General features: G+C 34.5%; 7 protein-coding genes and 1 long non-coding RNA gene across 10 annotated transcripts; 4 read left to right on the top strand and 4 right to left on the bottom strand.

Annotated features, from left to right (window-relative positions):
- Nucleotides 1–62: 62 nt before the first annotated feature.
- Nucleotides 63–3,354, bottom strand: LOC124450282 (1-acyl-sn-glycerol-3-phosphate acyltransferase epsilon-like). The gene is made up of 11 exons (XM_047000914.1): nucleotides 3,049–3,354; nucleotides 2,805–2,880; nucleotides 2,221–2,336; nucleotides 2,104–2,159; nucleotides 1,985–2,018; nucleotides 1,788–1,878; nucleotides 1,672–1,721; nucleotides 1,477–1,588; nucleotides 1,159–1,229; nucleotides 862–914; nucleotides 63–546 (listed from the first exon to the last, which is right to left on the bottom strand). The coding sequence occupies exons 1-11, from the start codon at nucleotides 3,262–3,264 to the stop codon at nucleotides 309–311; spliced, it is 1,113 nt and encodes a 370-aa protein (XP_046856870.1). The 5' UTR covers nucleotides 3,265–3,354; the 3' UTR covers nucleotides 63–308.
- Nucleotides 3,304–5,153, bottom strand: LOC124450283 (coiled-coil domain-containing protein 25-like). 2 transcript variants are annotated; one of them, XM_047000915.1, is made up of 10 exons: nucleotides 5,031–5,153; nucleotides 4,836–4,883; nucleotides 4,692–4,731; nucleotides 4,562–4,613; nucleotides 4,420–4,495; nucleotides 4,243–4,346; nucleotides 3,985–4,134; nucleotides 3,835–3,887; nucleotides 3,717–3,762; nucleotides 3,304–3,592 (listed from the first exon to the last, which is right to left on the bottom strand). In XM_047000915.1, the coding sequence occupies exons 1-10, from the start codon at nucleotides 5,053–5,055 to the stop codon at nucleotides 3,560–3,562; spliced, it is 627 nt and encodes a 208-aa protein (XP_046856871.1). In that variant the 5' UTR covers nucleotides 5,056–5,153; the 3' UTR covers nucleotides 3,304–3,559. The 2 variants fall into 2 exon arrangements, with proteins under 2 accessions (XP_046856871.1, XP_046856872.1); XM_047000916.1 differs by having other exon boundaries at nucleotides 3,840–3,887.
- Nucleotides 5,154–5,244: 91 nt separating this feature from the next.
- Nucleotides 5,245–8,364, top strand: LOC124450285 (tektin-B1-like). The gene is given in 6 exon segments (XM_047000918.1): nucleotides 5,245–5,750; nucleotides 6,497–6,567; nucleotides 6,844–7,213; nucleotides 7,280–7,360; nucleotides 7,451–7,654; nucleotides 7,840–8,364. Coding segments are annotated over 6 exon segments (1,494 nt in total). The 5' UTR covers nucleotides 5,245–5,324; the 3' UTR covers nucleotides 8,182–8,364.
- A 144-nt stretch (nucleotides 8,365–8,508) lies between these two features.
- LOC124450284 (serine/threonine-protein kinase Sgk1-like) lies at nucleotides 8,509–14,659 on the bottom strand. Its single transcript, XM_047000917.1, has 20 exons — nucleotides 14,321–14,659; nucleotides 13,263–13,350; nucleotides 13,120–13,191; nucleotides 12,971–13,046; nucleotides 12,760–12,871; nucleotides 12,639–12,685; nucleotides 12,400–12,457; nucleotides 12,237–12,320; nucleotides 12,064–12,126; nucleotides 11,916–11,984; nucleotides 11,803–11,846; nucleotides 11,665–11,733; nucleotides 11,507–11,543; nucleotides 11,325–11,411; nucleotides 10,626–10,721; nucleotides 10,190–10,297; nucleotides 10,003–10,053; nucleotides 9,827–9,916; nucleotides 9,537–9,594; nucleotides 8,509–8,999 (listed from the first exon to the last, which is right to left on the bottom strand). Exons 1-20 carry the CDS (start codon nucleotides 14,390–14,392, stop codon nucleotides 8,890–8,892), a joined length of 1,491 nt encoding a protein of 496 aa, XP_046856873.1. The 5' UTR covers nucleotides 14,393–14,659; the 3' UTR covers nucleotides 8,509–8,889.
- Nucleotides 14,660–14,801: 142 nt separating this feature from the next.
- LOC124450286 lies at nucleotides 14,802–15,503 on the top strand. The gene is made up of 2 exons (XR_006949928.1): nucleotides 14,802–14,886; nucleotides 15,056–15,503. It is a non-coding gene; the product is annotated as an uncharacterized LOC124450286 (long non-coding RNA).
- A 902-nt stretch (nucleotides 15,504–16,405) lies between these two features.
- LOC124450281 (protein kintoun-like) lies at nucleotides 16,406–21,202 on the bottom strand. 2 transcript variants are annotated; one of them, XR_006949927.1, is made up of 15 exons: nucleotides 21,096–21,186; nucleotides 20,789–20,884; nucleotides 20,512–20,580; nucleotides 20,310–20,424; nucleotides 20,179–20,243; nucleotides 19,990–20,054; nucleotides 19,838–19,919; nucleotides 19,693–19,763; nucleotides 19,387–19,622; nucleotides 19,252–19,315; nucleotides 18,656–18,736; nucleotides 17,782–18,491; nucleotides 17,093–17,155; nucleotides 16,729–16,936; nucleotides 16,406–16,473 (listed from the first exon to the last, which is right to left on the bottom strand). XR_006949927.1 is itself a non-coding variant. In XM_047000912.1 (14 exons), the coding sequence occupies exons 4-13, from the start codon at nucleotides 20,381–20,383 to the stop codon at nucleotides 17,113–17,115; spliced, it is 1,491 nt and encodes a 496-aa protein (XP_046856868.1). In that variant the 5' UTR covers nucleotides 20,384–20,424; nucleotides 20,512–20,580; nucleotides 20,789–20,884; nucleotides 21,096–21,202; the 3' UTR covers nucleotides 16,573–16,936; nucleotides 17,093–17,112. The 2 variants fall into 2 exon arrangements, 1 of the variants encoding a protein (XP_046856868.1); XM_047000912.1 differs by lacking the exon at nucleotides 16,406–16,473 and having other exon boundaries at nucleotides 16,573–16,936; nucleotides 21,096–21,202.
- A 614-nt stretch (nucleotides 21,203–21,816) lies between these two features.
- Nucleotides 21,817–22,367, top strand: LOC124452267. The gene is made up of 2 exons (XM_047002850.1): nucleotides 21,817–21,909; nucleotides 22,036–22,367. Exons 1-2 carry the CDS (start codon nucleotides 21,834–21,836, stop codon nucleotides 22,365–22,367), a joined length of 408 nt encoding a protein of 135 aa, XP_046858806.1. The 5' UTR covers nucleotides 21,817–21,833.
- A 634-nt stretch (nucleotides 22,368–23,001) lies between these two features.
- Nucleotides 23,002–24,285, top strand: LOC124451343 (pregnancy-specific beta-1-glycoprotein 3-like). The gene is made up of 2 exons (XM_047001953.1): nucleotides 23,002–23,403; nucleotides 23,544–24,285. The coding sequence occupies exons 1-2, from the start codon at nucleotides 23,292–23,294 to the stop codon at nucleotides 23,795–23,797; spliced, it is 366 nt and encodes a 121-aa protein (XP_046857909.1). The 5' UTR covers nucleotides 23,002–23,291; the 3' UTR covers nucleotides 23,798–24,285.
- The last annotated feature ends 816 nt before the right edge of the window (nucleotides 24,286–25,101 follow it).

Here is a 25,101-nt window from a genome sequence, read left to right as displayed (position 1 = left end):
CCATTTTCCCGATGACAGACAGAGGAACCACTGACCTTTTCATAGATTATGTCACAATTGGATTTGTTTTTTGATTGATATTATTGATTAGGATTAACTACGACTAGCAATGACTCAGTTCATTAGTTCATACGATAAATTTGAAAAAAAAATTGTTTAAGATACACCCATAAGCGCGTTCAATATCAGACTCTTGCCTGATTAAAGAAATATATACTCTCGGAGACGTAATTTCTACCAATACAGCCACAACATTCTATTTTCCAGTACGATTTGCAAGCTTCCTCAGGCGCATCCTTGACGTTACGTCATCTTTCTAATCTATCATATAGTATCGTCATATACAACACTGTCCCAACACCGCCGATAAGCCAAGTCTTTAAATATAACGATCTGCCATATTTGGTAGCCAGAAACGGTAACAAAATACTCGCCCAAAACACCGTCCATGGTAATGTTTGTGACAAAGGTACTTTCTGTCTTTTCTGTTTGCCAGGAAATCGTCCACGAATAGTATCATCTTCCGAGTAGAACTTGGATAATAATCTAACAATGATGAACAACAATGGATAATAGTTATGGATCATGATGGATGGTAATGGATTGATTATTGAAAAAAGCAATGAAAATCTTCAAAAAAGATTAATGATAATGTGACAAATCGTCACTACAAGGAGAACTGCTCAACGAAACAAATAACTTAACGTTGAAAAATCACAGATGATTAATGTGGAAAAACTTTTTCTTGATAAAGCATCCTTAACTGAGCCTTGATTAATGAAACTGAGCCTTGATTTAACGAAGGCAATAACGGCAAACTAATGTTACTACTTAACATGAAGATACAAGGTTCATAATTACCTGTCTTTCAAATGAAATGCTTCATATATCCATTTCTTACGTTCCTCGCAATTCTAAATATAAATGGATAATTTTTCCACAATTTCGTGATAGCACAATGGTTATAAGACATTCCGCTTTATCACTATAACATATTATCATGTAAACTTCCTGTATTTATTCACTTCGCACTGAAGATGGCATAAAGTATGCCGAAACATGTTTGCTATGAAGAAATTTGTCGTTTATTTTAAATGTCTTAAAACAATTGTTATGCCTATTGAGTTTATATCTATCTATGATCGACGAGAATCATACCTGTGGAATTTCAGCGATGGAAATTCGTCTTACGTGAATATGTATTTCAGGATGACGGAGAGAAAAGTATTCTAGCAAAAAAAAATGCAAGGAGTGACGCACAGCATAATTGATACAACACATAAAAATAACGTTCCTTTCTAATTGGCCAAACTTGATGTGCACAATCGTGACAGTTTAAGGGAAAGAAAGAAACAATGAACCATATGTTATTTACTACTCATGTTTTAAACCCCAAGAACACGAATTGTTTCAGCAGATAACAGTGCTAATATGAATCTTTTCTCTACGAGTTAATCTCGTTCAATAGTTGTGTACCGTGCAATTCTTTAGCTTTTCTTCGAGGTAAAACGTCTTCATTTGCTTCTTTATAGGCTACTGTGAGATCATAAACAGCATCGATATGATCTGATAACGTCTCCAACGCAATCTATTCCAACAATAGAAAATATACCAAAAGAAACATCGTTACAATGGCGTATTTCTTTTGAACTCTTTCAGTAGATTATGAACCTCGGTTGCTTTGGTTTTTGGTGTCAAAACGTGATTCAATGGTGGCAGACCTGAAAAACAATAAAATTCCTTCATTATTTGATTTTTAAACACGCTTTATTTATATTTCAACGTACTTTTCTTCAAGGCGTAATCATGACTACGCGTCAATTGCCCTGGTACTGCCAGGTTAAATCTTGTCCCTTCAGGAAATATAACAAGCCAGACCTTAAAATTAAAAAAAAATTTCACTTGACAGGAAAAGCAATGGAAGAACAAAAACCTTGCAAAAATTTGCTGTCATAAATGAGAGAGGGAGTTATCAAAAACGTACTGGTGTTTTGTTATCTTTAAATTGTTTCATCTTTCTAAAAAGAACAATAGAACTTTTAAATTCAGGAGTAATGTTGATTATGAGGGGAGTTTTTTTTTTGCAAACGTCTGCTATTCAACCTTTCCAAGTGAATCAAATCATGTGAAGAATTCCTCTTTACAAAGATGGAACCTTGCTATAAGAAAATGGAAGTAAATCATTAATAAGAAATGCCTAAAACTAAGCAGCCAACTAACCTGAGGAAAGTAAAAGCCATAAAAAGGCAGGTACTTTAAACTGTCTTTTAAAACATATCGAATCGATCCTAGACTTCCTTGTCTTATGGCTATTAAAGTTGCGACAACCCAGTCAACTGGAACAGAAAAATTACCACATTTTACACAATGCATGACATGACAACCTCAAACATTTAAAGGGGAACTCCATTCTCCCATTAATTTTGCTTTAAGACTTTGTCTGTCCCGTAGAAATAAATATACAGCAATTTTTTGTTTGTTTGGTTCAATATTTTCACAAAAATGAGTTGAAATGCTGTAGCTAGGGCATCCAGTGCATCGAAAAAGAAATATGTCAGTGGCTTGTATTTGACATCATATCATCAATTGCTCCTTAAAGCTTTATGTAAAGTCATTGCACAGTCATGACAAACTTGCATCAAAATGCTTCTCCTAATCACAAAATGTTTCTTTTCGAAACGTCAGAATTCTTTATTCATAGGTATATACACAAGCAACTTTTATAGCTTACATACAAGTATTGAGCTGGTTATTTGTCTTAAATGCATGCAGAGCTACATGGATGGCTGTCACTGTATGAATACCTGTGCTTTGGTGATTACTTATATACAGCACATTTTCTTTCTTGTAGAAAGGAATTTCGTCGCCATAGAATATTACCTAATGAAAATAAAACAATTGAAAGTTAATTGGGATAAGTGCTAAGAAATATTAGCCAGCGAATTCTTATTATATTCTTGAAGAAAAATGTCAAAGAAAGAGGTTTCAGGAGTCAAATAAACTGGCTGGTTAGGCTGCTGTGCGGGACATCAACGTCATTTTACTAACCTCAGTTCCAGCGTAATTTTCAAAGAAAAATACGACAATTCTGAAGTACATATCTTTCATTATATTGTGTACATAATCGTACACATATCTTGGTAATATGGATGATGCAACTCGCCATATTGACCATGTAATAAAATAGTTTGGAGCAATGCTTGTCGACAATACTATAGGAACGAATGCTCGCAAAGGAACCGAATGTTGCAGCAATGAATTCATTATTTATAGACCGTTTGGTTTTCCATGTAAAAGACGCAATTGTTGAATAAAAATAAGCTTTGTTTTTCATTCATTGTCGATGTTATGACTACATTCACCCGATTCGATAATTATGCTTCGGGCGACATATTAATGTGATTAATGTCGATTATTAAAATTATTGATGACAAATGTAACAAACACAAACTGATACAAAAGAACGTCATGCGAGGTCACATTTCAACTTATGACGTCATAAATATAAAATATTCTGAAATAGCGCTGTAATCATTTTGTTAGTTTTAACAAAAAATCTTCACATAAAATCATCAGAATCTGATCCACCATCCTAAAAAACAAAATTACACTTCATATATACGTAAGAGAATGGCAAAATTTAAGTGCAGGAAAAGACATACTAGATTTAGGCTGTGTTATTTCACAATGAAATATAAAATGTTTATCAATTTTACCAGATTTGATTTCATATTTTCTTCTTTCATGAGATGAGAATAACTCCTATTTTCAAAAAATATTTTTATTAGTGTCTTTGAATGTTACTAATATCCCGACATCAAGCCCTAACATCACCTCACTTCTGCTTCAGCTGCTCGTTTTCTTTCCTCTTCTTTTTCTTTACGTCTCTAACATAATGAATAATAATCTGTAGTATGGCGTAAATAAACACATAACATATGGTAATTCTAGAGCAAATCAATGTTATCATTAACTTGACCGTACTTTTTCTTGAATTTCCTTGTGTCTGCCATCTCTCTCCTCTTGATCGCGTTTTTCTCTCTCCGACCTCAAGTCTGGAAATTTTTCTGTTTTTGTCTTGTTTAGACGATTAACAATCTCGTTGATTCTTTTTTCGACAGACATTACATGGACCTAAGGTAATTATGCATAAAAGAAAGCCTGATCATAAATAAAATATGATTTTAACAAGTGCATTCACATCATTTGTTTGAAACTTAGATTATAGTGCATCACTGTTACCTGTTTCTGTTTATGAAATCCAACTTGTCCCACGTCCATATCATTTGTCTTTTTCAAGTTTTCCCAAAGTGTGTAGACTACACTGACATTGTTTTTCTTATTTCCTGCATAAAAATCATAGAAAAAAGTTGAAATCTCTTTCTAAAACCAGGTTATGTCAATATGTCATCACCAAACCTTGAATGCTGTTGGCTTTCACTAGTTGAGCACAATCATCTAACACAGATGTTGGGATATCTTCTATAGCCTGTCCCTGAGAATACAGAATGTTAAAAAGGTCTTATATGCTAATGATTTTGAAGGATAAATGACATTTTACCTTAGGAAGTCTTAAATAAACATGAGCTGAAGACATTTTGTCAACATGAAACCTGTTAAACAAAATCTATCATCACTAAAGTATGTTATAACTGTTGTACATTATATTTTTTACAAATTTTCTAGATTACCAGACATCTTCTGGCCAGCCGTATTTGATAAGATCTTCATCTACAAACAACATGCCGATTCAAGAATATTCTATCGTGCAAAACAATTTCATACTTTAAAGTTAAAGAACAGTACATCCCTTTCTACGCAATTTAATTACTTACTTTCAAACTTGTCCACTCCCATGTATATTGTGTAAGGTGGAGATACAACTAAAAGAAGATTGAAGTCTTGAAGTTGATGATTCACTTCATTCAAGTTTACATTTCATTTTACCGAAAAACACCTGACTTTTTATGATGACGTATTATATAACGAAATTTTACTTTATTTACTTTTGCATGCCCACTCACATATACCTGCACTCGTAAAATAAAACACCATTCTCGTAAAATATAGTTTTATTACATGTTTACAAGAAAATTCAAAACTTCCACCATATTGTTTTCGTTACCAGTCTTCACTTGCAAAGTGACATCACCACAATCACAGCTCCGTTGGAGATATTGCAATTATGTTACCATGGTAATTTAGCGTCCTGTTGCTAAGCACCGGTAAGCAGACAAAACTTAATACCAACAAGGACTTCATTCATTTACCAACAACGGTTATTGGCATTACTTCGTAAAAATACAAAAACAAGAAATACAGAAATGGCTACGACAACACAAAACACGGATAAATTTCCACCAAGATACAGTATGTCCGATTGGCATCAATCAAACGTCTTGGTTCGCACAACAGCTCAAAGATTGCGCGATTCTTCTCACCGTATCCGACAAGAAGGTCGTTGGCTAAGAAATGAAAGCGATAATCACACAAGATGGACTCAACACGACAGCGATACTCGTATGGAAGAAAGAATAGACGATGTGAACACCTGGAAGAAAGCGCTTGAAAAATGCCTCAACGATACAGACGAAGAAATTCGATGCTTGGAACGTGAAAAAGAACGATGTGAACGCGCTTTGGAAGCAAAGAAGGTTCCGTTGGACATTGCATTAGAATGTTTAATGCTACGAGAGCAGAGAATCGGAATTGACCTTGTCAGGGATCCTGTAGAAGCTAACTTAGGAAAGGTAAATTACATATAAGGTCTTGGAGTTTGCAGAAATCATATATTGTTTATAATTGATAATAGGAATGTCAAGGCGGCCTTTAATAGAGCTTAGATAAGATTAAAACACTTATTAATGTCTGGGTTTCAAGCTGCGATGCATCATCTTTGTGATTAGGCTAATAATTGAACCCATGCGTGAAAAATAACCGTAACTAACATTAAATAATTTGTGATAAAATTTTTAGGCAGATGTTTACAAAAGTGCAGGTGTTATGAATTTTTTTTATTATTCCGTATTAGCTATGCTTCAAAAGGTCGACATGAATTATTTAATTTTTTTTAATACTTCGTCATCTGTTTCAATGCGTTAACTTGTTGACTGAGTCCACTCTGAAAACTGTCAACATTATTTAATAAAGCCCGTTTTGAATCTCCAACGGATTCAACCCTCACCCCAACTATTTACAACTTTTCAAATTACACGCGATTTGGTTGGCAACAAGGCTCCAAACTTTCACGAAAAGAGCAATCAACCACTTTAAATCAAAAGAGAGTTCTCCATTTTGTGTACATAATGATGTTTTAGGTTAACACAGGCAAGAAAACAAATCCTCGAAGATAAAGCGCCATATTTACGTTTCCTCGGAAACGTAAATTCCTGTTTGTCCTTAATATCATACATTAACATTGTTGAAAATAAAACCATTTTTCCACTGTAATTTTTTTTCATATATAAACCACCTTTTCTTTTCTCAAACATTAAAGGAAGTTGAGGTAATCGAGGGATGTAAAGCACTACTTCAACAGAAGATCAATGAAGCTTCAGAACAATTGTGGTAAGCGTTAGGAACCGTATAAAAGCTGTTCTCTTTGTGACTTCCTCTAGGTATTCGAGAACCATGACGAACAACACCTAAGACTTAAAAAAGAGAAGGAGAGATAATAAACCTGTTTTTAACTCCTTTATGCATATAAATAAAGTTGATCCAAGTCTATTTTTATGTTTTTCTAAAAATGATGGTGATCGAGATCATTGAAATGGAAACAAGGGAAAATTGATGAAGATGCTAAAATTATGTTTAATTTGAAAAAATTTTCTTCTTTCTTTCTAGTTTACTTCAAGAAGCTCGTCAGCAGGTGTTCCGCGACCTTACTGATAAAAACATCGCGTTTGATATAGACGGTGAATGCTTAACTTTAAGTAACAGCTCAGCCAACATCTGTTTCCATCCCGATCCAACTAGAACTGTGAAGGGAAGCGTTACACCTGAGACCTGGGACCAATTCTCCAATTACAACAAACTGCGAGCTGAGGCAGAGATGCAGTCATCACAACGACTGCGAGAGGCCATTTTTACCACAATACAGAAAACGGCAAACGACTTAGAAGCACAAAGACAGGCAACGGAATTCAGTTACAGAAAACGTATTCATGAAACGGAACAAACAAAAAACGAACTGGAATGGCAACAGAAAACGTAAGTTGTTTGAGTGAAGTTGTCAATTGATGAATTGTTTATATTGTACACTTTTCATCTACAACTCCAGACCAAGCAAGAAATTGAAACTCTCGAAGGTGATATACTGCAAATAAAACAAGCCATTGAAGCGAAAAAAGCACCAATGATGGTAACTATGGAACAAATCTTCTTCACTCCTTCGACACTAAGACAAGTGAGATAGCTACTTAGTAAACTAACTTCACCCTTCCTCATTTAGGTTGCCCAAACAAGACTGGAAAACCGCACATATCGCCCTAACGTTGAGCTTTGTCGCGATGCAGCACAATACCAACTTTGTCACGAAGTTCGTGAGATTGAGGGAACAGTGAAGGCTCTCGTTGAGAAATTACAAGAAGCACAGAATGCTCACAATTCTCTGACTGACAACCTTCGACATATAGAAGATGACCTGGGCGTTAAGGTGGGTTGAAGCGTCAAGATAAGCCGGCATACGGAAATTGAAACTAATCCCGTCAACCACAAACACAAAGCAAGACGAGGAGATAAAATAGTTAGAGCATTAGCTACCATAGAATCATTACTGCATTCGTGCTTCTAGACACGCCTTGAAATTTCAATGATTGCAAAGCTTTTATTTATTTGCAGGTCAATTCACTGACATTGGACAACAGATGCATGAGTTCACGACAGAAGTTAAAGGAGACCCCACAAGATATGACACGCATGGAACTTTTTACGCCATTGAAAACCGAAGGTCATTTAAACCATAAACCAGCCACACCCATGACAACCACGGTGGATACCGCTGCCCAAGAGAATGCAGTGACGGGTCCAATGACAGTGACGGGTCCAATGACAGTGACGGGCCCAATGACAGTGACGGGTCCAATGACAATGACGGGTCCAATGACAATGACGGGTCCAATGACAGCGCCAGGGATGACTCCACAAAGTAATATAAATAGAACACCATTGCTGACAAACTAACTTTTATTAGCGGGAATTTTGAAGAGTGAAGACTGACAAGATGCTCAGTTAAAACTTTAAGTCCACATTTACTCCTAGTAGCCTCAATAGATTAATCATGGATAAATGGTATTTAATATCAGAATATAAGCATTTAATACGTATGCAGAATTTACTATCTGAAAGAAATGATTTTGTTTTTTACTACTGTGTGCATCAGTGAAGTTTAATCAATATGCTTTATGGTTCCTTCTTTTCAGGCTTTTATCAATGTTAGGCTGATATGCTGGGAAACATGGGTATTTCTGAAGGGTGGAAAGAATTTCAAAATAAAATCAGTAGACGCTATTTGATTTTCAAATTACCTTTAAATAGTGCGAGTTTATACAGGTTTATGCATTTTCTGTCGACACTCGTGTATTATCATTAGAATCGCAAGAATTACGAAATAACTTTACACAACACAAACAACAAAAGCATTCTGAAGTTTCCGAAACAAAACCAGCCCGTTGCGCGATAAATGTCTGACTGGAAGCTATGTATCACGCGATTTGAGGATGCGCCCTCAATTAGAATGACCGCAATAGTGCCCACGTGTGATCAAATACTGAAAATGATTAATCATAATCAGCTAATACGGCAGAGTACAAACGGTCAATTAAATACGACATTTCATGGGATCCTATATTATTCCACAAGATCCTCCGAAGATGGAACATGGATCCTACATTATTCCACAAGATCCTCTGAAGGTGGTACATACGTAAAGCCCAAAAACGCATCATCAGGATCGCCAACGCTGCAGCAAATATTCGAATTTTGTGATTTTCCAACAGAAGCTGAAATGTAACGCAAAACAATTTTATACACGTCAAGCGTTATTACTGTATGGTTACTAAAACCATAACTACTATGATTATATTATTCACCAATCATATTAAATAAAGTAAATGCTTCTACATTTAGAGGTATTCAGGGCAGAGGAATTCGCATCTCATCTAGTCCTGATTAGAGGGATGCAGGAAGGGGGAAATCCTGCTGCATGTACGTATCAAACAATCAAGCAAAGTAATAGCGAATAATGTTTAATGGGGTACAGCTTCAAAAATCTTTTAATCTCAATAATAATGTACCATAAGAGCACCCACCCACCCCTCCCTACTAATCTATCCTATCGTGAATCTATCACTGGCGGAATTACTTAAATTCATGTCTCTATCTTAAAGATGAGCACGATCACTTTACAATGACAAAATAAGACTATCAACTACCAGAATCCTTTTCTAAAACGACAGTAAATTGTACAAGACCAACAAATAGTTGCCGCAACTCATTCCCCTCGTGCTAAAAGATACTTAAAGACAGCTACAACTCACGTGGTACTGGCTCGCGAACAAATTCTGGATCGAAATGTTTTAAATCCATATGACCACTCTGAAAATACATAGTAAGTCGTCAGTAATACTTTTCCATTTCTCAAACACACTTAAATATGGGTGATTAACTTGTCATTAAGATACTACTGTAATCCTTTCCTAAAGTTATATGAAATTTACTCATTAAAACGAAAAAGTTTTTTACCGTATATTTGATAATGAAAACAACAAGTTCAACGTTTGTAGCAACGTGTTTTTAATTTTAAAATATGCGAGAAGTACCATCTTACCACGTTTGGATTATAAGGCGGTTCAATATTCTTGTTGTACAATGCGTCCCAGTCTATGGTTCTGAAGAAGGAATGGTTCTTTATTTCCTCCTAAAATGAGATAAAAAAAGAAAAATTAAAAAACTCCTAAAACATAGTTGTACATCTCGTTCAACATTAGCTATATGACCACTTACAAAGTCTCCATCGAGCGCTCCAAGGCGTTTGGCGCGATCTTTCTGCAACAACTATAACATGTTTGTAAAAGAAAAATACTAGAAATGCTTTTCGAAACTTCATCTACAGCACGCTCATGCAATAATAAAGAGTCCTGTAAGTGTTAGGTATTTTGCAACAAGATAAAAATACCAAAATAAAACTTACTCCTTCCAATAAAGATCTCGCGCTTTGTGAAATGTTCGTTCGTAATCGTAAAGGTTTGTATAAAATATTGTCGTACATTTCTGCTGTATCTCTGCTGTAGAATGGTGGCTAAAAAACATGGAAAATCTTCAATTAATAAACATTTCATAACAACTTGATAATCTTTACATCAGTTACAAAAATTTAGAGGTAAAAACACAAACATCTCTCAGTATGAGGTTACGAAGATTACATACAATATACTTGCCAAACCATACATAAATTTTTAAGCAAAAATGCCTCAGTATGTAGGGGTATAATGAGGTAAGTATTGATCACAAAGACTATACACAATATACTTACCAAACCATACATAAATTTATAAGCTAAAAATACCTCAGTATGTAGGGGTATAATGAGGTAAGTATTGACCACATAGACTAGACAATATACTTACCAAACCATACATCATTTCATACGTAACAGCTCCAAGACACCACCAGTCGACAGATTTATCATATTCTTGTTTCTTTAATACTTCAGGTGCCAAGTACTTTAGTTAAAGAAAAACAGAAATTAAACCATTGAAGATAATTTTCAGTCTTGCAGAACTCAATATTTAAAAATGAGTTTTATGGTAATGCTTTGCGAGCTTGTGTTTACATTTGTCAATGAAAGTCTGCCATGGAATACAGAGTTGCATAACTAATTAACTACATACAATATTGCAAAAAAATGTCAGAATTTAGATAAGTTCCAGACATGACTGTATCACATTTAGAAAAGGAAGACCATTTAAACTATTACAGATCAGCAACTCAACAACCTGATCATGGAGAACAGGCTATAGTGCAAAGTGCTACAAACCAACTTGACCCACATACAAGCTTTAGTACATCAATTGACAAACAAGCTCAAGGATTGTTTTCTGGCAAATCAAACATGAGTACATCTTTATTTCATTCAATGCTTGTTGTTTCTTTTTTATTTCTTGACTGAATGTTGATTTACCTAACTTTGTAGTAGAAATAAACATATTGCTACATTGACAATATTTTAGGGTGCCCAGAAAATGGCTTCCTGTGCATTGCTAAGCATGCAAAGCATTACAGTAAAACTCATTCTTTAAAATGAAATTATTCGATATTAAACTTACCTCCGGTGTTCCACAAAATGTCGATGTTGTACCATAGTCTTCAATTCCTTCTTTGCAAAGTCCAAAATCGGTCAGTACAACATGACCCTAAATTTTATGTGTTGTTCAGTTTATTGAAATGAATATTATCACAAGGAAGTACAATATAACATAATGAGTCAAAATCAAATAAACACCAATACCTTCTGATCTAACAAAATATTTTCAGGTTTTAAATCCCTATAAAATAAAACACATATATATGGTACAATGATGAAGAGAAACTATTTCATCCAACCTAAAAACTATGTTAAACAATAGATACATGAAGTATCTATTGATGGACACCTTAAACAGTTACCTGTATATTATTTGTAATGAATGAAGATAGCCAATGGCAGATGCTATTTCAGCTGCATAGAATTTCGCCCTAAATGAAGTATTTGCCAACTTAGAGGTGATAATTTAAACAATATTCTAATGTAGCGTGGATACAAACCTTGATTCTGGAAAATATCTTTCTCTTTGAAGATGAAAAAACAACTAAAATACCAAAGAAAGAACATGTTTACGACAAGAATCCAAAAAATTGATGCACAAACTGTAACCCACCTCACCACCGTTGACATAATCAAGGACAAAATAAAGTTTATCGTGTGTTTGAAATGAGTAATGAAGACCCTGTCAAGAAATCACATCATTCATCAACATACATGAATGCCTTAATAAATGACAAAAATCTTTATGAACTGATTATTACCACAAGAAATGGATGAGAAAGATTCTTTAAAAGTACATTTCTCTCTGCCATGATGTGTTTTGCCTGTCAAAAGAAAGCAATGTTTTGAATACACGTACAATCATATCCATTAACAATCCATTAAAACAAGCAAGACCCTGCAGTTGCAGTTCTATCCTTGATAACTTAATTACCTCATTTCGCTTTCTTATGGCAGCCTTTTTCAACACTTTTACAGCGTAGAACTTATCTTCTTGTTTATGCTTTGCTAAGTAAACCTGGCAGAAAATAACATAATAATTATTGCCTACTTTTATTCCATAAAATTCAACAAACTACATGTATGACTATTTATACCTTTCCAAAGCTTCCCTTTCCGATAACTTTTAAGAAGTCAAAATCATTTGGTTTAGCTCTAATTTGAAAAGAAAATATTTTGAAATATATAAAATTGAACAGCAAGAACGTGGGATGAAACAAATATGTACTATTTTTATCAGTCTAACATGCAGCATAGTAAAATAACATATCACATTATAAGGTTTACACATAAATTAATCACAGATGTATTTATAAAAGCTACAAGAAGTAAATACTTGGGGTTCATTGTTCCTGCAAGGTCCATCTTTTCCATATCTTTTGCCTATAGGGTAAGACGAGACCATTGACAGGAGTCACGGCATTAATCATGAACTGCTATAATTTTAATCAACTTACCAAGTATTCTGAGTTTTCGTTACCAACACCATTGCTTTCGTGTTCATTATCATCGTCATGAACCGAAGCATTACGAGGATTGTCAATGGACAGAAACTCACGAACAAGTGTACTGGAAAGAAAATCATAGAGGAGTATAATTAAGCATTGATGTTAGCAAGATAAGTTAAGACCAGAAAGAAGTTAACCCCTTTCTAACAAGGAAACTTACTGCTCAGTAATGTTTGGAATTGCCAGTAGCTTGGTAACAAAATCATTAAGGCCTTCTCTTCTTGCACGAATGAACTCTGTAATGTAAAATTTTAATAGAACACCATTAAAATACAGATGTGGAAACAAAGAAATGAGCTTAAAATTTACCAGGATCAAAATTATTGCCCAAAATGCGTTTACTAGGCAACTTGAAGTGCAACTCTGGATACTTCTTTTTAACTGAAATGTTTAATAAACATGATTGTATTAAGGACAGTTCTAAATTCAATAATAATACAACAATAGTTCACATACTTTTTCATAAAGATTGTGGAATTCATTATAACGACGAAAAATAAACCAAGTCTTGTTGCCAACTTGTACAACGAGCTTATAGACCTAAATTAATGCAGTTACGAAATAGTGAGAGCACGTGTAATGGCTAACCATAGAGGCATGTTAGAACTACGCCAAGCAGTAGAAATGCAACAAGTTCGAGGATGTCCTTGCTGTTTGCAGCATTGACCTTTTGTCATAGAATAGAAAAATAAAACACTTGTATTACGTAAGAACAATTTTATGTTGTTCACGTAAGAAATACACAAAGTTGTGAATGCTTCGTTTTGAAATGTGCTTGCAACAAAAACCTTTGTTAAGCTTTGGTCAAAACAGGACATAATTAGTGAAATATTAATTTGTTTTTGTCGTTTGAAGTAGCAAACCAGACAAAGTTTCATCAAATCTGAAAGGAAACAATGCTACAAATGAAGGAAAAGGAGAAATAGCAATAAAAGCAATGGCACATCTCCTTTTAACTTTAAATTGAGCCTCGGTTGACAAGTAGATGTTTGAGAGGGAGAAATTTGACAGTAATCTTTTATAAGTTGATTAATTATAGCATACGCGTTTGGAAATTGTTGTGAGACAGAAGCTCGCCATAACAAGTTTGAATATACATTAAAACAGGGGAAAAGCACAAGACAAACTATGAACTAATAAACTTTTAATATTTTAATCAGGTACCACTGAAAAAAAAACGTACAAGCTTCAGGAAATATAATAAACAAATTACGAATTGACGTCGCACATTTTGAGCTGTCTAATTACTGAAAGAACAACACCAGATTTCGTCTTAAAAAAGTTATCGTCACAACATTATAGTTATTCGGCACAATTCAATTCATAAGCTTTAAGGAAATGTAGCAAATCGTAAGACTATCTACACAGCTATAGAAAAACTGGCAAAACAAACTGGAAATGAGGCTGTAAATAAAAAAACAAGCCATGCCAGAAAAAGTTATGTTGTGAAAGCCAGCCCATTCTAAGAAAACCGAATAATACATTTATTTCAATTCGATAGGTAACTTACCGTGAACTTTTTCGATTTATCAGAGCTTTGTATTACCGAATCTGGCACACTAACGCCAATCGAGGCAGACATAACGCAAGGAGATTTTGAATACTATACTTGTTGACCCTCTTGATCAAATGTATTATGAAAATAACACCACGAAACTGCTCGTCAGCAATGAACTAGAATTCTCTATGGAATAACAAGATTACTTTGTTGGCGCTGTTGCGTAGCCACATGCGACGATATGCAGGAAATGGACGCCTAGATGACTAAAACTGACTCAGGACTATATTCCGACAACCAAGCTTCGCCCACAATCGAGGACAACTTGACAAGTGCAATTTTACATCTTATCTTTAAAATACAGTTGGGAGAATAAGAAAATTGGTCAGTACATGTAATCAAATGTCAACATATTTATATTTCAAAATGTTAATAAAATTTACTGACAGCAGTCCATTGCGCTCTTTAGTATGGTAAAAACTTACAAATATATCTTATTTCACTTTTCTTCCAACAATTTACGAAGGGCGTTTGATGCGAAGAGTTTGAAGGTCAACAAAATAAATGACCCGATGAAAGTATGTGTTCTCTTAACTATGAAATTATGAGTCCAAACAACTTCCTTGCAAAAGCTTCCTGTTTTCATGAAACGAAAAAGCTAGACAAAAGTACCATGTTTATTTGTGAGGATTATAACTTCAGGGATGACAACGAGGTGTTTTGAACGTAATCAATTTTATTTTACAGGAAAAAATAGCTCCTCACAAACCGATAAACATAAACTTCCCATATCGCCCAAGCGCAGCAAAAACGAAACCTGCAACGTGATTGGCCTTCCCATATGCTCATTAAAACATTTAGGTAATTATTGTAAGGTCTCTTGACGAGGATTTACTATAAAATATACACAAACATTGAAGATTATGCGTTACATTTCTTCCACCCACGGAAAGCTTCGTCATTGGCGTCTATGTGTATGAATGATAGGGCAAAGATTGCTATCATTATATCAAAAAATATTTTCGCGCAACTTGCTGGTATGGACGCATGTATGGGAAAAAGAAATCAAAAACGAAACTCGAAGGCCAGCTGGAAAACAAATAAAACATTTATTCAATGTTGCTCATAGCAACGAAACAAGTAAAAATTCAGGTTATTTACATGGAAAATGATCGAAAACGTAATGCACTTAAAATTAGTCATTGAAAGTTGAAACAAAGTTATCTCTATCTACCCTCCCTCCCGAAAAATGCTCGTCGATTATTCATCCAAATCAAATATGAGTGAATTTGTCAACTGCGGTTTTTCAACTTTTACAAAGCCATCTTCATTATCATCAGTAGCAACAACATTCATATTTTTCATCAAATCAACACTTTTCTGATCATCAAATGAAGTCATCTCTGCCTCGCTATTCGTGTTTCCATTATCACTCCGAATTTCCTTATCACACGACGTACCTTTCAAAGAAGATTTCAGGTTATAAATCTTCACCTCGTCTTCGTGTCGAGGACTGCTGCCCACGACATCTGTGTTTCCATTTAATAACTGTTGTTTCCTCATTTCCTTCCATTTCCTTTTGTCAGCCCTGTTGCTAAATACATGTATCTCAGGTACTGGATTGAATCTTACACTTCTATGACCGTCTGCGTCGTCATGTGACTCTGCACTGCTTCCAAATGAAAGTGATCGAGATTTACGCATGCGTTTGACTTGTTTCTCGCGGTTTTTCCCGCGTCGTGCGCTACTGTCGACTTCTTCTTCGCTCAAGGAAGATGAATGGTCATGACTACCTGTACTCCTTCGTCTGCGTCGACGATTTTTTCGACATTTTATCGCACGAGCCTTTTGCATTTCAAGAGCTCCAATTTGCGCCTCAGTTTTGTTCTGAAATCGAAGGAGAGAAGTGCCATAATTTGCTATCTAACATAAACAACGTCATGTTCTTGCAGAAGAAAATCATGAATGTCTCGTGTATAAAAATTTTACCTCGTTTACAGTTTCGATCTCCTGTACGGTGGTGAGTTTCTGAGGCTCTACATCATCATCGCCATCGCTATTTTCAACGACTTCAAACTCCTCTGCGTCTTCATATTTCAAGTCAACTGTATCTTTATCTTTGCTTCGAAGAACGTCGGATTCCTTCTCTGATTCATTATCTTCATCTGTGAATTTGTATCAACACAAAACAATAACAACATTACTACAAGAATTTAGATGTTTTTTTTCGCTCAAAATTTGTGAAAGAGACGAAAACAGCTGGGTTTTATGCAACAACTAAAATCTTATAGAGATCGAAGAGAAATGGAGTGAATCTAAAATCTCAATATTTCACAGTTTACAACCAGTGTACCTCTAAAGCAGCACACATACACACACTTCATAAAGATCCCCATTTATCCAATTCTCGTCCATCTTACCTGTACATTTCGGTTCATTGAAAACATTTCCATCGAAGTTACCATCCTTATTCTCGTTTGAGAAAAGAATCTCGTCCATTTTTGCCACAACGTTACCCATTGTACTTGTGTCTGCAGAAAAATCGTCAGGTTTTACATCCAGATCTATTACAGTCTCCCGTTCGTTTGAACTAACAATTTTATGATGGACAGTGACATCTCTTTGCGACTAAATGCGAGAAAAGCGTATCAGACAAATTATGCAGTGTTGCTCTTTGAAATCAGTGTAAACATCAAGAAGTATTTATTTCAAAAACCAGTAAAGACTTTAAGAAGGATCATCCATTGATAATCCATTTGTTCTATAAATAATACAATATTTTACCCAATGATCGTCAACTTCTTTCAAGGCTTCTTGCAAAGTTTCCACGTCGAAAGAGACGTTTTCCTACGTGGTACAACAATAAAGTTTTTAGACAAAGAATATTCACATCAGAGAACACGTTACGTGCAAGCCAAACTGATCATTAATTGTACGTAAACTTCAACATGGTTACAGTAATGTTACAGTACGACAATTCTATAGCTTTACTAGCAAACGATGTGTAAATCATTGCTACATTAAAGGCATGTTTGCCTCCCAATGAATTGCTATTGTCTCGTGTGCATGGCGGGATTTCAGACAAGTTGTTGCACTTCAAGGGGCCACATAGCCAGTAGATCATTTACACAACAATGAAATCACTCAAGCGTCTTCCGTTGAGACAGATTTTCAGAAATGCAGGTTCCCAAACAATCAAAGAGTTTCATTATTACCGATATGAAGATAACATACACCACACTGACAAATGAAGATAAGACACAAACTTTATGATGGTTATTAAAGTACAGCGTACACTTTAGAAGATCACGAACATTGCATACACCACAGGAGTTCTTTAGGGCCGACATTACATCATATAGTTAGAGATTAGATTAAACAAAGAAGGCGCAAATCACAGAGATACTTTCATAATGGGCTAACGTTAGACTTCAACAATCACTTTATTACATGAAGTATTTAAAAAAACTTACTTGAAATTGAGAACTTTTTCGTCGTCATTATTGCCATCAGCGTGTTTTACGACATCTTCGCGATCGATTTCAATTTCATGTTCACCAACATTACCACAATTATTTTTCTCTACTCCTTCAATATACTTCTCATTAGATACATTGTTGGTTGTCATTTTATTCTCCATTCCGTCTTCTGTACAATCACCATTCTCGTTTCCACAATTACCATCTATGTTTCCATTATCATTTACACGATCAATAACCTCGTTTACTTGATCACTGTTTGCGTTTTCATAATTACCATCAGCGTTTCCAATATCAACATCCATGTTTTCACGACCATCATCGGCGTTTCCACTACCACTATCCCCGTTTCCATGACCACCATCCACGTTTCCACTATCACCATCCGCGTTTCCACTATCACCATCCACGTTTCCACTATCACCATCCACGTTTCCACTATCACCATCCGCGTTTCCACTATCACCATCCACATTTCCACTATCACCATCCGCGTTTCCACGATCACCATCCACGTTTCCACTATCACCATCTGCGTTTCCACTATCACCATCCACGTTTCCACTATCACCATCCGCGTTCTCATGAGAAGACACAGTCACCAGAGACGTTGGTAGCACAGGTAAGGTGACGGAAAGTCGACGTTTACTTTTATCAAACTGTGCACGACCTTCTCTCTCTTTCACATTATACGGCAGAGATATCTTATGTAAGTCAAGAATTTACAGTAAACATTCTGCAGGCGGTTTTTCTTTCAAAATTTGTTTTTACATGATGCAAAAGAAAACTAAAAAGAACTCGAAAACAATTCACTTTGAGCAGAAGACATAATATGGCTGACGTATTATTTTTACTCTAAAATGGATACATCTAAATGATAATTTGGATCGGAACTCTTTAATACCAGTTGCTTCTCAAATATGTCCAAATCTATGCCTGCTGCAGTCTCCTGTTAAAGAAAATAGTGTTGTGAATGTTACTGGACAATAAAGGGTACAGTAGGATAGTGTAGGAAAGAGTAAGGCTAACTAGAGAACTAATTAACGGATAGAGTTGTTAAAGTTGTGCCTTCAAAATTGTAGTCTTCAACGAGTCACAATGGATCCAAGTCAACGAAATAAATCCACGTTACAAGATAGTTCAGTATGATATATTGATAAAAAAAACCCCTAAAACCCATCATAGTATTGTACATAGAAATAGACTCCGTCTTGGAGAAACGCTTCTCGCAGTTGTTTCTCAAAGACTTTCTCAACTTTTCACATGACGTCATTTACTAACATTGTGTGCATTCTGTTAACCAAAGACAAGCGATATCTTTGTCAGTTCCAATAGAGTAAAATGACGAGAAACCAAATAATGTTTGCCAGGCGATATTTCGATAAAAATTTAAGTATTTACTTGTAAAATGTGTGCAGGAAAAGGTACAAAATGTACGTAAATGTTATCGTGAAAAATACTCACACACAAAGGTAGATCTATGTTGACGACAAGCTCTTGAGGTTGAGTGCTGCTAGCTCTTGAATCTCTACATTTTCAATGAAATAACTTAAAAGTTTTCTGTTGCAAAACATCTTTGATCAATTTTGTGTGTCTTACCTGGAAAAAGTGAAATTTTGTAAATCTATATGTCCACGATGTACAATAGTGTACTTTGGTGTATATGTGGTGCTAACAGGGGATAAATAATCATTAGGTTCATGTAAATTTTCACTTTTTTTCACACGACTCCTATTTTCTATGTTTCCATTAAGTTGCTCTTGTGTTTCCTCTTTGTATGGATAAGGGAGCCTTGTGTTGCCAATTTCAATGTCCGCACCAGGATTTTTAGTACCCTAAGATAAATACATATAATAAAATGTGATTGGATATTGGGGACATCACATGACCAGATAAAAAACTTACTTTATTATTTGCTGTTCGAATGACAGATGATGTTTTGACTCCTTTAAACGACATTTTTGGGTATTTCAAGTCTAAATGAGGTATAATTCCCATTTAATAACATAACATTGAATCAACAAGAAAACAAAACTTTATGGATACACACTTTTTCTGTCCAATTTAACATTCCAGTTCTTTTCAATTGCATCAAAAGCTGTGTTGATCATGAGCTGCTTAAAACGGGCATCCTTAAAAAAAATTCCCACAAAATGTCACCAGCTTTCAATACCCAAATTTTTTTGCAATATAGTCATCCACCTTTTGTCCAATTTGAAAGGTTTGCGTGTTGAAAATTATGTCATAAACTTTGCACTTCTTTCCCACTGCAAAAAAATAATCATCTTGACATGACAAACTCTTTATGTTTTGTATAAAAAAATACTTTCTAACTACATAAAGAGACCTTTTGTTATAGGAATTACTCGCAAAACAGAGAACATAAATAACCTTTGTCAAAGTCATCTCTTGGTTGGTTCAAACTATAGGGGATTGTCCAATCTTGACCTTTTACACTAGTCACAATAAAAATGACAGTTAAAGTCATTGTATTATTAAATAACGAGATGTTTCCTGTTTACTTTTTCTGATTTGCCCATTTGAAGGAAGCTTTGGTGATGACATCGCTGTGACTCATGTTTATAAATGCTTTCATGCCATTCTCACTTTTATGGCCGTCTTTACAACAAAACCATTCTGGAAAGATTAAACAAATGAGGTCCATTCTAATGCACACAGGTTTTATGACATACAATTATGAAAAATTCATGGACATTATAATACCAGAGGCTTGATGAATTTAACATCCATTCCTCGTTCTGCTTCAAGATGAGCTATTTCTTCTTCATATTTCTATAAAAGAGACAATTCTTTGTTTTGCACTGAATTATTCTAGATTTTCCATAAGTATTTTAAATGAATTGAACAGCTTCTAGGAATTCTTGAGTTGAGCTTTCATGAGTTAAGGGTCAGCTAGATTGATAAGTTTTAATAAGGGGCTACATCGTAAACATGTTTCTACATTCTCAAAGCAGTAAATTTAAGACAATCTAAGACAAACCTTTCTATTCTCAGGATCTGAAATTTCCTTTGCATAATCACTGAACATTTTTCGAAATTCTTCATTCTTCATTGCATTTTGAAATCTTTCCAGCTCCTGCAACATTGGATACATGTTTAAGCAGAATATTTTACTGAATTTCAATGGATTTTAGTTAACAACAAGAGACAACATGTTTTCATGATGTTTCCAGCCATTGTAGAAATGCTGACAATGCAGAACTTTGTGCAACAAACAAAATGATAAAATCATTGATTACAAAGACTGTGTAACGTCAATTTGGTAAAGATATACAATAGCAAGGTACCTCTTCTGTAATTTTGATTTCACCTTCTTGTTTTGCCATCTTATAATAAGAAATTGTCAACGATATTTTCTTACCAACCTTCTTGTGTGAATCTTAGAAACTGGTTTCCATCCATTAAAACGTATATGACGTCATTAAGACAGAAGACTTACTATTGTAAATTGACCATCTCCCTACTGTCGTTGGACTATTTGTTAACAAAAAAAAGCAATTCTTCAAGGCAGTGTAACTCTTCCATGATGCACAGACAATTTTTCATTTCTGCAAAACACAAAATTCATGATGCTAAGCTCAAAGTTCTCACTTTAAAAAATGTCCATAATTTTGGATTACAGAACCTTGCTAGTGAAAAAGTGAAAAATACATCTTGATAAGGGCAGAAACACGAAAACAAAAGTATTCAGTCATTCCCCTAAATTGGAAGTTATTCAAGTTAAGCATTGAACAACTTCAAAGCAAAAGAGAACAAATTACCATAACAATATTTGAATAATATATTGAACACGAATGATCCAGTGGGATGAACAATCCTCACAATTATCAACTCCAAGCAAAAACATGTAACAAAACTGATTATTACAGGTATTCTGTCGATATTCATTACATCATTATTATATATCGCGAGAACAACATGTTAAAATCCCGTCAAACTGCATGAGATTTCTATACAAAGGGTTTGTTAGAAAATTGATGTTTTCACACGTTAGCAAAATATTCTATTTGATTCTTTAGCAAAAGATGAATCATGAATGTGGTCAACTTAAACAGCATTTTTATCGTATTTACTCTCTTAGTTTGGTGTCTGTTTTTGAAGGTATTGTTTTATTAACACTATAATTCACTAATTCTTAAACTCTGATAAATTTGCGAAACAATAGCAATGTATATTGTCTTTAAAGCAAAATTATCTGAAGTATTTATTTCTCTTTCAATAATTCAGCTCAACCCATTCCTCCTTCAGAAGACTCCATATTGGTGTTTTCTCCTGGTGAAAATGCAAGAATTACATGGAGATTTAGTGATGTGGATTTATCATATCAAGGATTTTCATTTCAGGGGAGGTCTCGTGTCAGAGAGGTTCTTGGTACAATAATCTCTGGAGTAGTGGGCAAAAGTTTCATTAAAGGGCTAACATTTGATGTTGAATCACCACTTACATTGATTCTCAGGAATGTGAACGAAACATACAATGGAACTTATAGCTTGCTTGTTTTCTCTCAAGCAGGCAAAGCTTATATCTCAAATGTGACTGTTTTTATTGCAGGTTTGTGAGGTATTTATTATGAGAGGTGTTACTTTTAAAACGACCATTGTTAGTGAATTTTCCTCAGGCAGCGACGTACAGTCTATAGCGTTGCGCGCGGATAAAATTTCTTTCTTTTTTATATCTACCAAATTTTTCTCGCAACGTTCATTTCTAACACGCTTTCGTGAGTGCAGCATCTATTTTTTGAGAAACATTTTTTGTGATGAAAAATATTTATTATCTTGAAGTTACTTCTGAAAAATTTACATCTGTAACAACGTCATTTTGGTGCATGTGTCGACCAAAGTTTGAACTTGTATAAATAATTCATTTTTACTTATTACAAGTTTATCTTTTCAAGTTTATATTCATGCATTTTGTTATCTTTAATAATTTATTGCATGTTTATGTGAAATACTTTTTAAATCAATTAGTTCTAAGGCTTATGTTACTATTGCGATTTTTGTTAAAGAGTACCAACGGTGGCTTCGCAGAATCACTTACATGATTGTACTATATAATTATCTAGTTCAAGCCAAGAACAACAACTTGATATATCATATCAATTCCTACTTACGATCATTGTGGTGACATTAAAATTTTTTTTTTTGTTTCAGTACGTCGTCTCTTCTCTTCGGTTACCTTCAAATCACACCATCTACGCACCATTCGATGTATTTAACATAACTTAGTGGAAATATTTAAGAATATATCCCTCGTTTCCCTACTCGGTCCATTTAGATTATAAGAAATAGTTTCGTTTTATACGACAATCTAATTAAACAATTGTCATTCTAGTACCACCAACCATCTTCATCAACTGTTCCAGTGCAACAATTCTCAATTCAAGTGAATATTTTTCTTGTAAATGTCGTGGAAAGAATGGTAATCCACCTGTTAATGATGTCACATGGTATAAAGGTAGTCGCGTGGTTACCTCAGGGATAGAAATGGCAACTTTGATATTTCCTCAAGTTGATCGTAACAGCAATGGACAGTATAGATGTGAAGCAAAAAGTCATGAGAAAGCTAAAAAAAAAACGATTGAGTTGATTATTAACTGTAAGTTCACACTTTTACAAAACATTTTAGATATTAAGCATTCATTATCATTTGAAGCAAAAACGCAAAAAGTCCGTAAAAGTATAAGCTTTTTCAACAATTTGTTGAATAATCGAGTTTGCAAAAAATTTCATTTTCAGATAAACCTGTCAACGTTAAATTGACTATCAAAACGAAAAGTTTTAAAACAACATGGACCTGTACTGCTGAAGGCAATCCACCACCAAGATACGAAATATTCTTTAATGATTCAATCAGTGTTGGAAATGGATCAACACTCGTGTTATATGAAGTGACGTTAAATCCTGTTGGCTTCTACACATGTAGAGCAACAAACGTTCTTGGTGGCATGACGTCATCAGAAGTATACCCGTCACTTGAAGGTAGTCAGTGATGCTTCATTTTATTGCTTTTTCTTACTATTTCTTTTTTTGTTTTAGTACATAATGTCAAGCCGACTGTAGGAGAGGTTAAAACAAACTGGCGCGACATTGCAATGTCAGTTATATCTGGAGTCATTTCGGGGATTTTCTTTTCTTGTTTGATATTTTTATATTATGGTCGACGATGGTTAGTTAAGAAAAGTCAAATGTCTCAGTCATATGACGCAAGGACAAATACGGCGAATACAACTTGTCGAGAGATAGATTTATCAAATATGAATGACGGAGGCAAGGACGACATAATTGACCCAACTTATCAAGGACTTGATGTATCAAAAATGAATGAAGAAGATAACAATTATGAGCCATTGCAAAGTAAGAATAACACAGTTGACCAAAGTTATGAAGGAGAAGATTATGAAATTCTCAACACCAGTCCTTAAATGATAATCAATAAATCTACAGTACACAAAAGTGTTATTTTGAGATGAATGTAGTACGGTATGTGACAATAAACACGAAAAATAATCAACTGATAAAAAGTCGCCAGTTAATTTACCTTAGATCTTGCCTTTGCTCATTTTCCTTTCCGTTCTTCAGCAGTTCAACTCAACTCATGTCCCTTTGCAAAAGATCAATGTCGATGTTTATTTCGGATGAAAGTACTCAAATGAATGTTTTTGTAGAAATAGACAAAGGACGTCTACAAAATAAAGAAAAACGAGAGAGTAGAGTTTCAAATTTAACCATCGCTCATGCTGATTACCAAAAACGCAACTTACAATATAATATATATTGTTCTTAGCACCTTACTGACCTTCTTTTTCGTTATTTCTCCTTTTCTCCGCTGTCAGTGTCTTTATTGCAGGTACATGTGAGAATTTTGTAATTTGCTTAGATTTATGTATGATGTACTGTTCTGTACATCTACTCTACACTGGTGTCTATAGTGATACCAAAAAATTGTTAAAACCAATCATTTTCAGGTAACACAACGAACCTGCGGTAGAAGTACAAAGAACATTTTCCTAGATGCAGTTACTTAAAACATGGAAAATTTGTTAAAATCTATCTTTCCTTGGTGAAAAATGAAACTCGTGCACTCTCAATGTATAATATTGTGATGACGAGAGACATCCGTTTTATTGAGTAAACAAATTTTGTGACATATTTTAAAAAAACATTGTTCTACAATAGATAACCATGAAAAAATACTTTACCTTTGATCTTGTTTTTGTTCTTTTTTTTTCCATACTTCAGCTCAAGTCATCGAAAGATCAACATCAGTGCTTACTGTACATCGTGTAAAGATGCC

Source organism: Xenia sp. Carnegie-2017, unplaced genomic scaffold, assembly GCF_021976095.1.
Source record: "Xenia sp. Carnegie-2017 unplaced genomic scaffold, XeniaSp_v1 HiC_scaffold_24, whole genome shotgun sequence".
NCBI classification, from domain to species: Eukaryota; Metazoa; Cnidaria; class Anthozoa; order Malacalcyonacea; family Xeniidae; genus Xenia; species Xenia sp. Carnegie-2017.
The sequence above is the reverse complement of the archived record's forward strand: the minus strand, read 5'-3'. Positions and strand labels throughout refer to the sequence as shown.

Bases quoted from the DNA above. Each gene is read 5' to 3' on its own strand.
- LOC124450282 (XM_047000914.1), bottom strand. From the start codon at position 3,264: ATGAATTCATTGCTGCAACATTCGGTTCCTTTGCGAGCATTCGTTCCT. The intron at 2,160-2,220 runs GTTAGTTGGCTG...ATTTTCTTATAG, and splicing joins ATGGCTTTTACTTTCCTCAG to CAAGGTTCCATCTTTGTAAA. The intron at 1,230-1,476 runs GTACACAACTAT...TTTTTTTGCTAG, and splicing joins AAAAGCTAAAGAATTGCACG to AATACTTTTCTCTCCGTCAT.
- LOC124450283 (XM_047000915.1), bottom strand. From the start codon at position 5,055: ATGGTGTTTTATTTTACGAGTGCAG. The intron at 3,888-3,984 runs GTACGGTCAAGT...TCATTATGTTAG, and splicing joins ACAAGGAAATTCAAGAAAAA to AGACGTAAAGAAAAAGAAGA. The intron at 3,763-3,834 runs GTGATGTTAGGG...TTTTGAAAATAG, and splicing joins GCAGCTGAAGCAGAAGTGAG to GAGTTATTCTCATCTCATGA.
- LOC124450284 (XM_047000917.1), bottom strand. From the start codon at position 14,392: ATGTCTGCCTCGATTGGCGTTAGTGTGCCAGATTCGGTAATACAAAGC. The intron at 11,544-11,664 runs GTAACTGTTTAA...TTTATTTTATAG, and splicing joins TCATTACAAATAATATACAG to GGATTTAAAACCTGAAAATA. The intron at 10,054-10,189 runs GTAAGTTTTATT...AACATGTTATAG, and splicing joins CGAGATCTTTATTGGAAGGA to TTGTTGCAGAAAGATCGCGC.
- LOC124450281 (XM_047000912.1), bottom strand. From the start codon at position 20,383: ATGAAAGCATTTATAAACATGAGTCACAGCGATGTCATCACCAAAGCT. The intron at 20,244-20,309 runs GTAAACAGGAAA...TATTGTGACTAG, and splicing joins AAATGGGCAAATCAGAAAAA to TGTAAAAGGTCAAGATTGGA. The intron at 17,156-17,781 runs GTAAGTTTTTTT...TGTACCACGTAG, and splicing joins GAAAAAGTTCTCAATTTCAA to GAAAACGTCTCTTTCGACGT.
- LOC124452267 (XM_047002850.1), top strand. From the start codon at position 21,834: ATGAATCATGAATGTGGTCAACTTAAACAGCATTTTTATCGTATTTAC. The intron at 21,910-22,035 runs GTATTGTTTTAT...TCAATAATTCAG, and splicing joins TTTGGTGTCTGTTTTTGAAG to CTCAACCCATTCCTCCTTCA.
- LOC124451343 (XM_047001953.1), top strand. From the start codon at position 23,292: ATGGCAACTTTGATATTTCCTCAAGTTGATCGTAACAGCAATGGACAG. The intron at 23,404-23,543 runs GTAAGTTCACAC...TTTCATTTTCAG, and splicing joins GATTGAGTTGATTATTAACT to ATAAACCTGTCAACGTTAAA.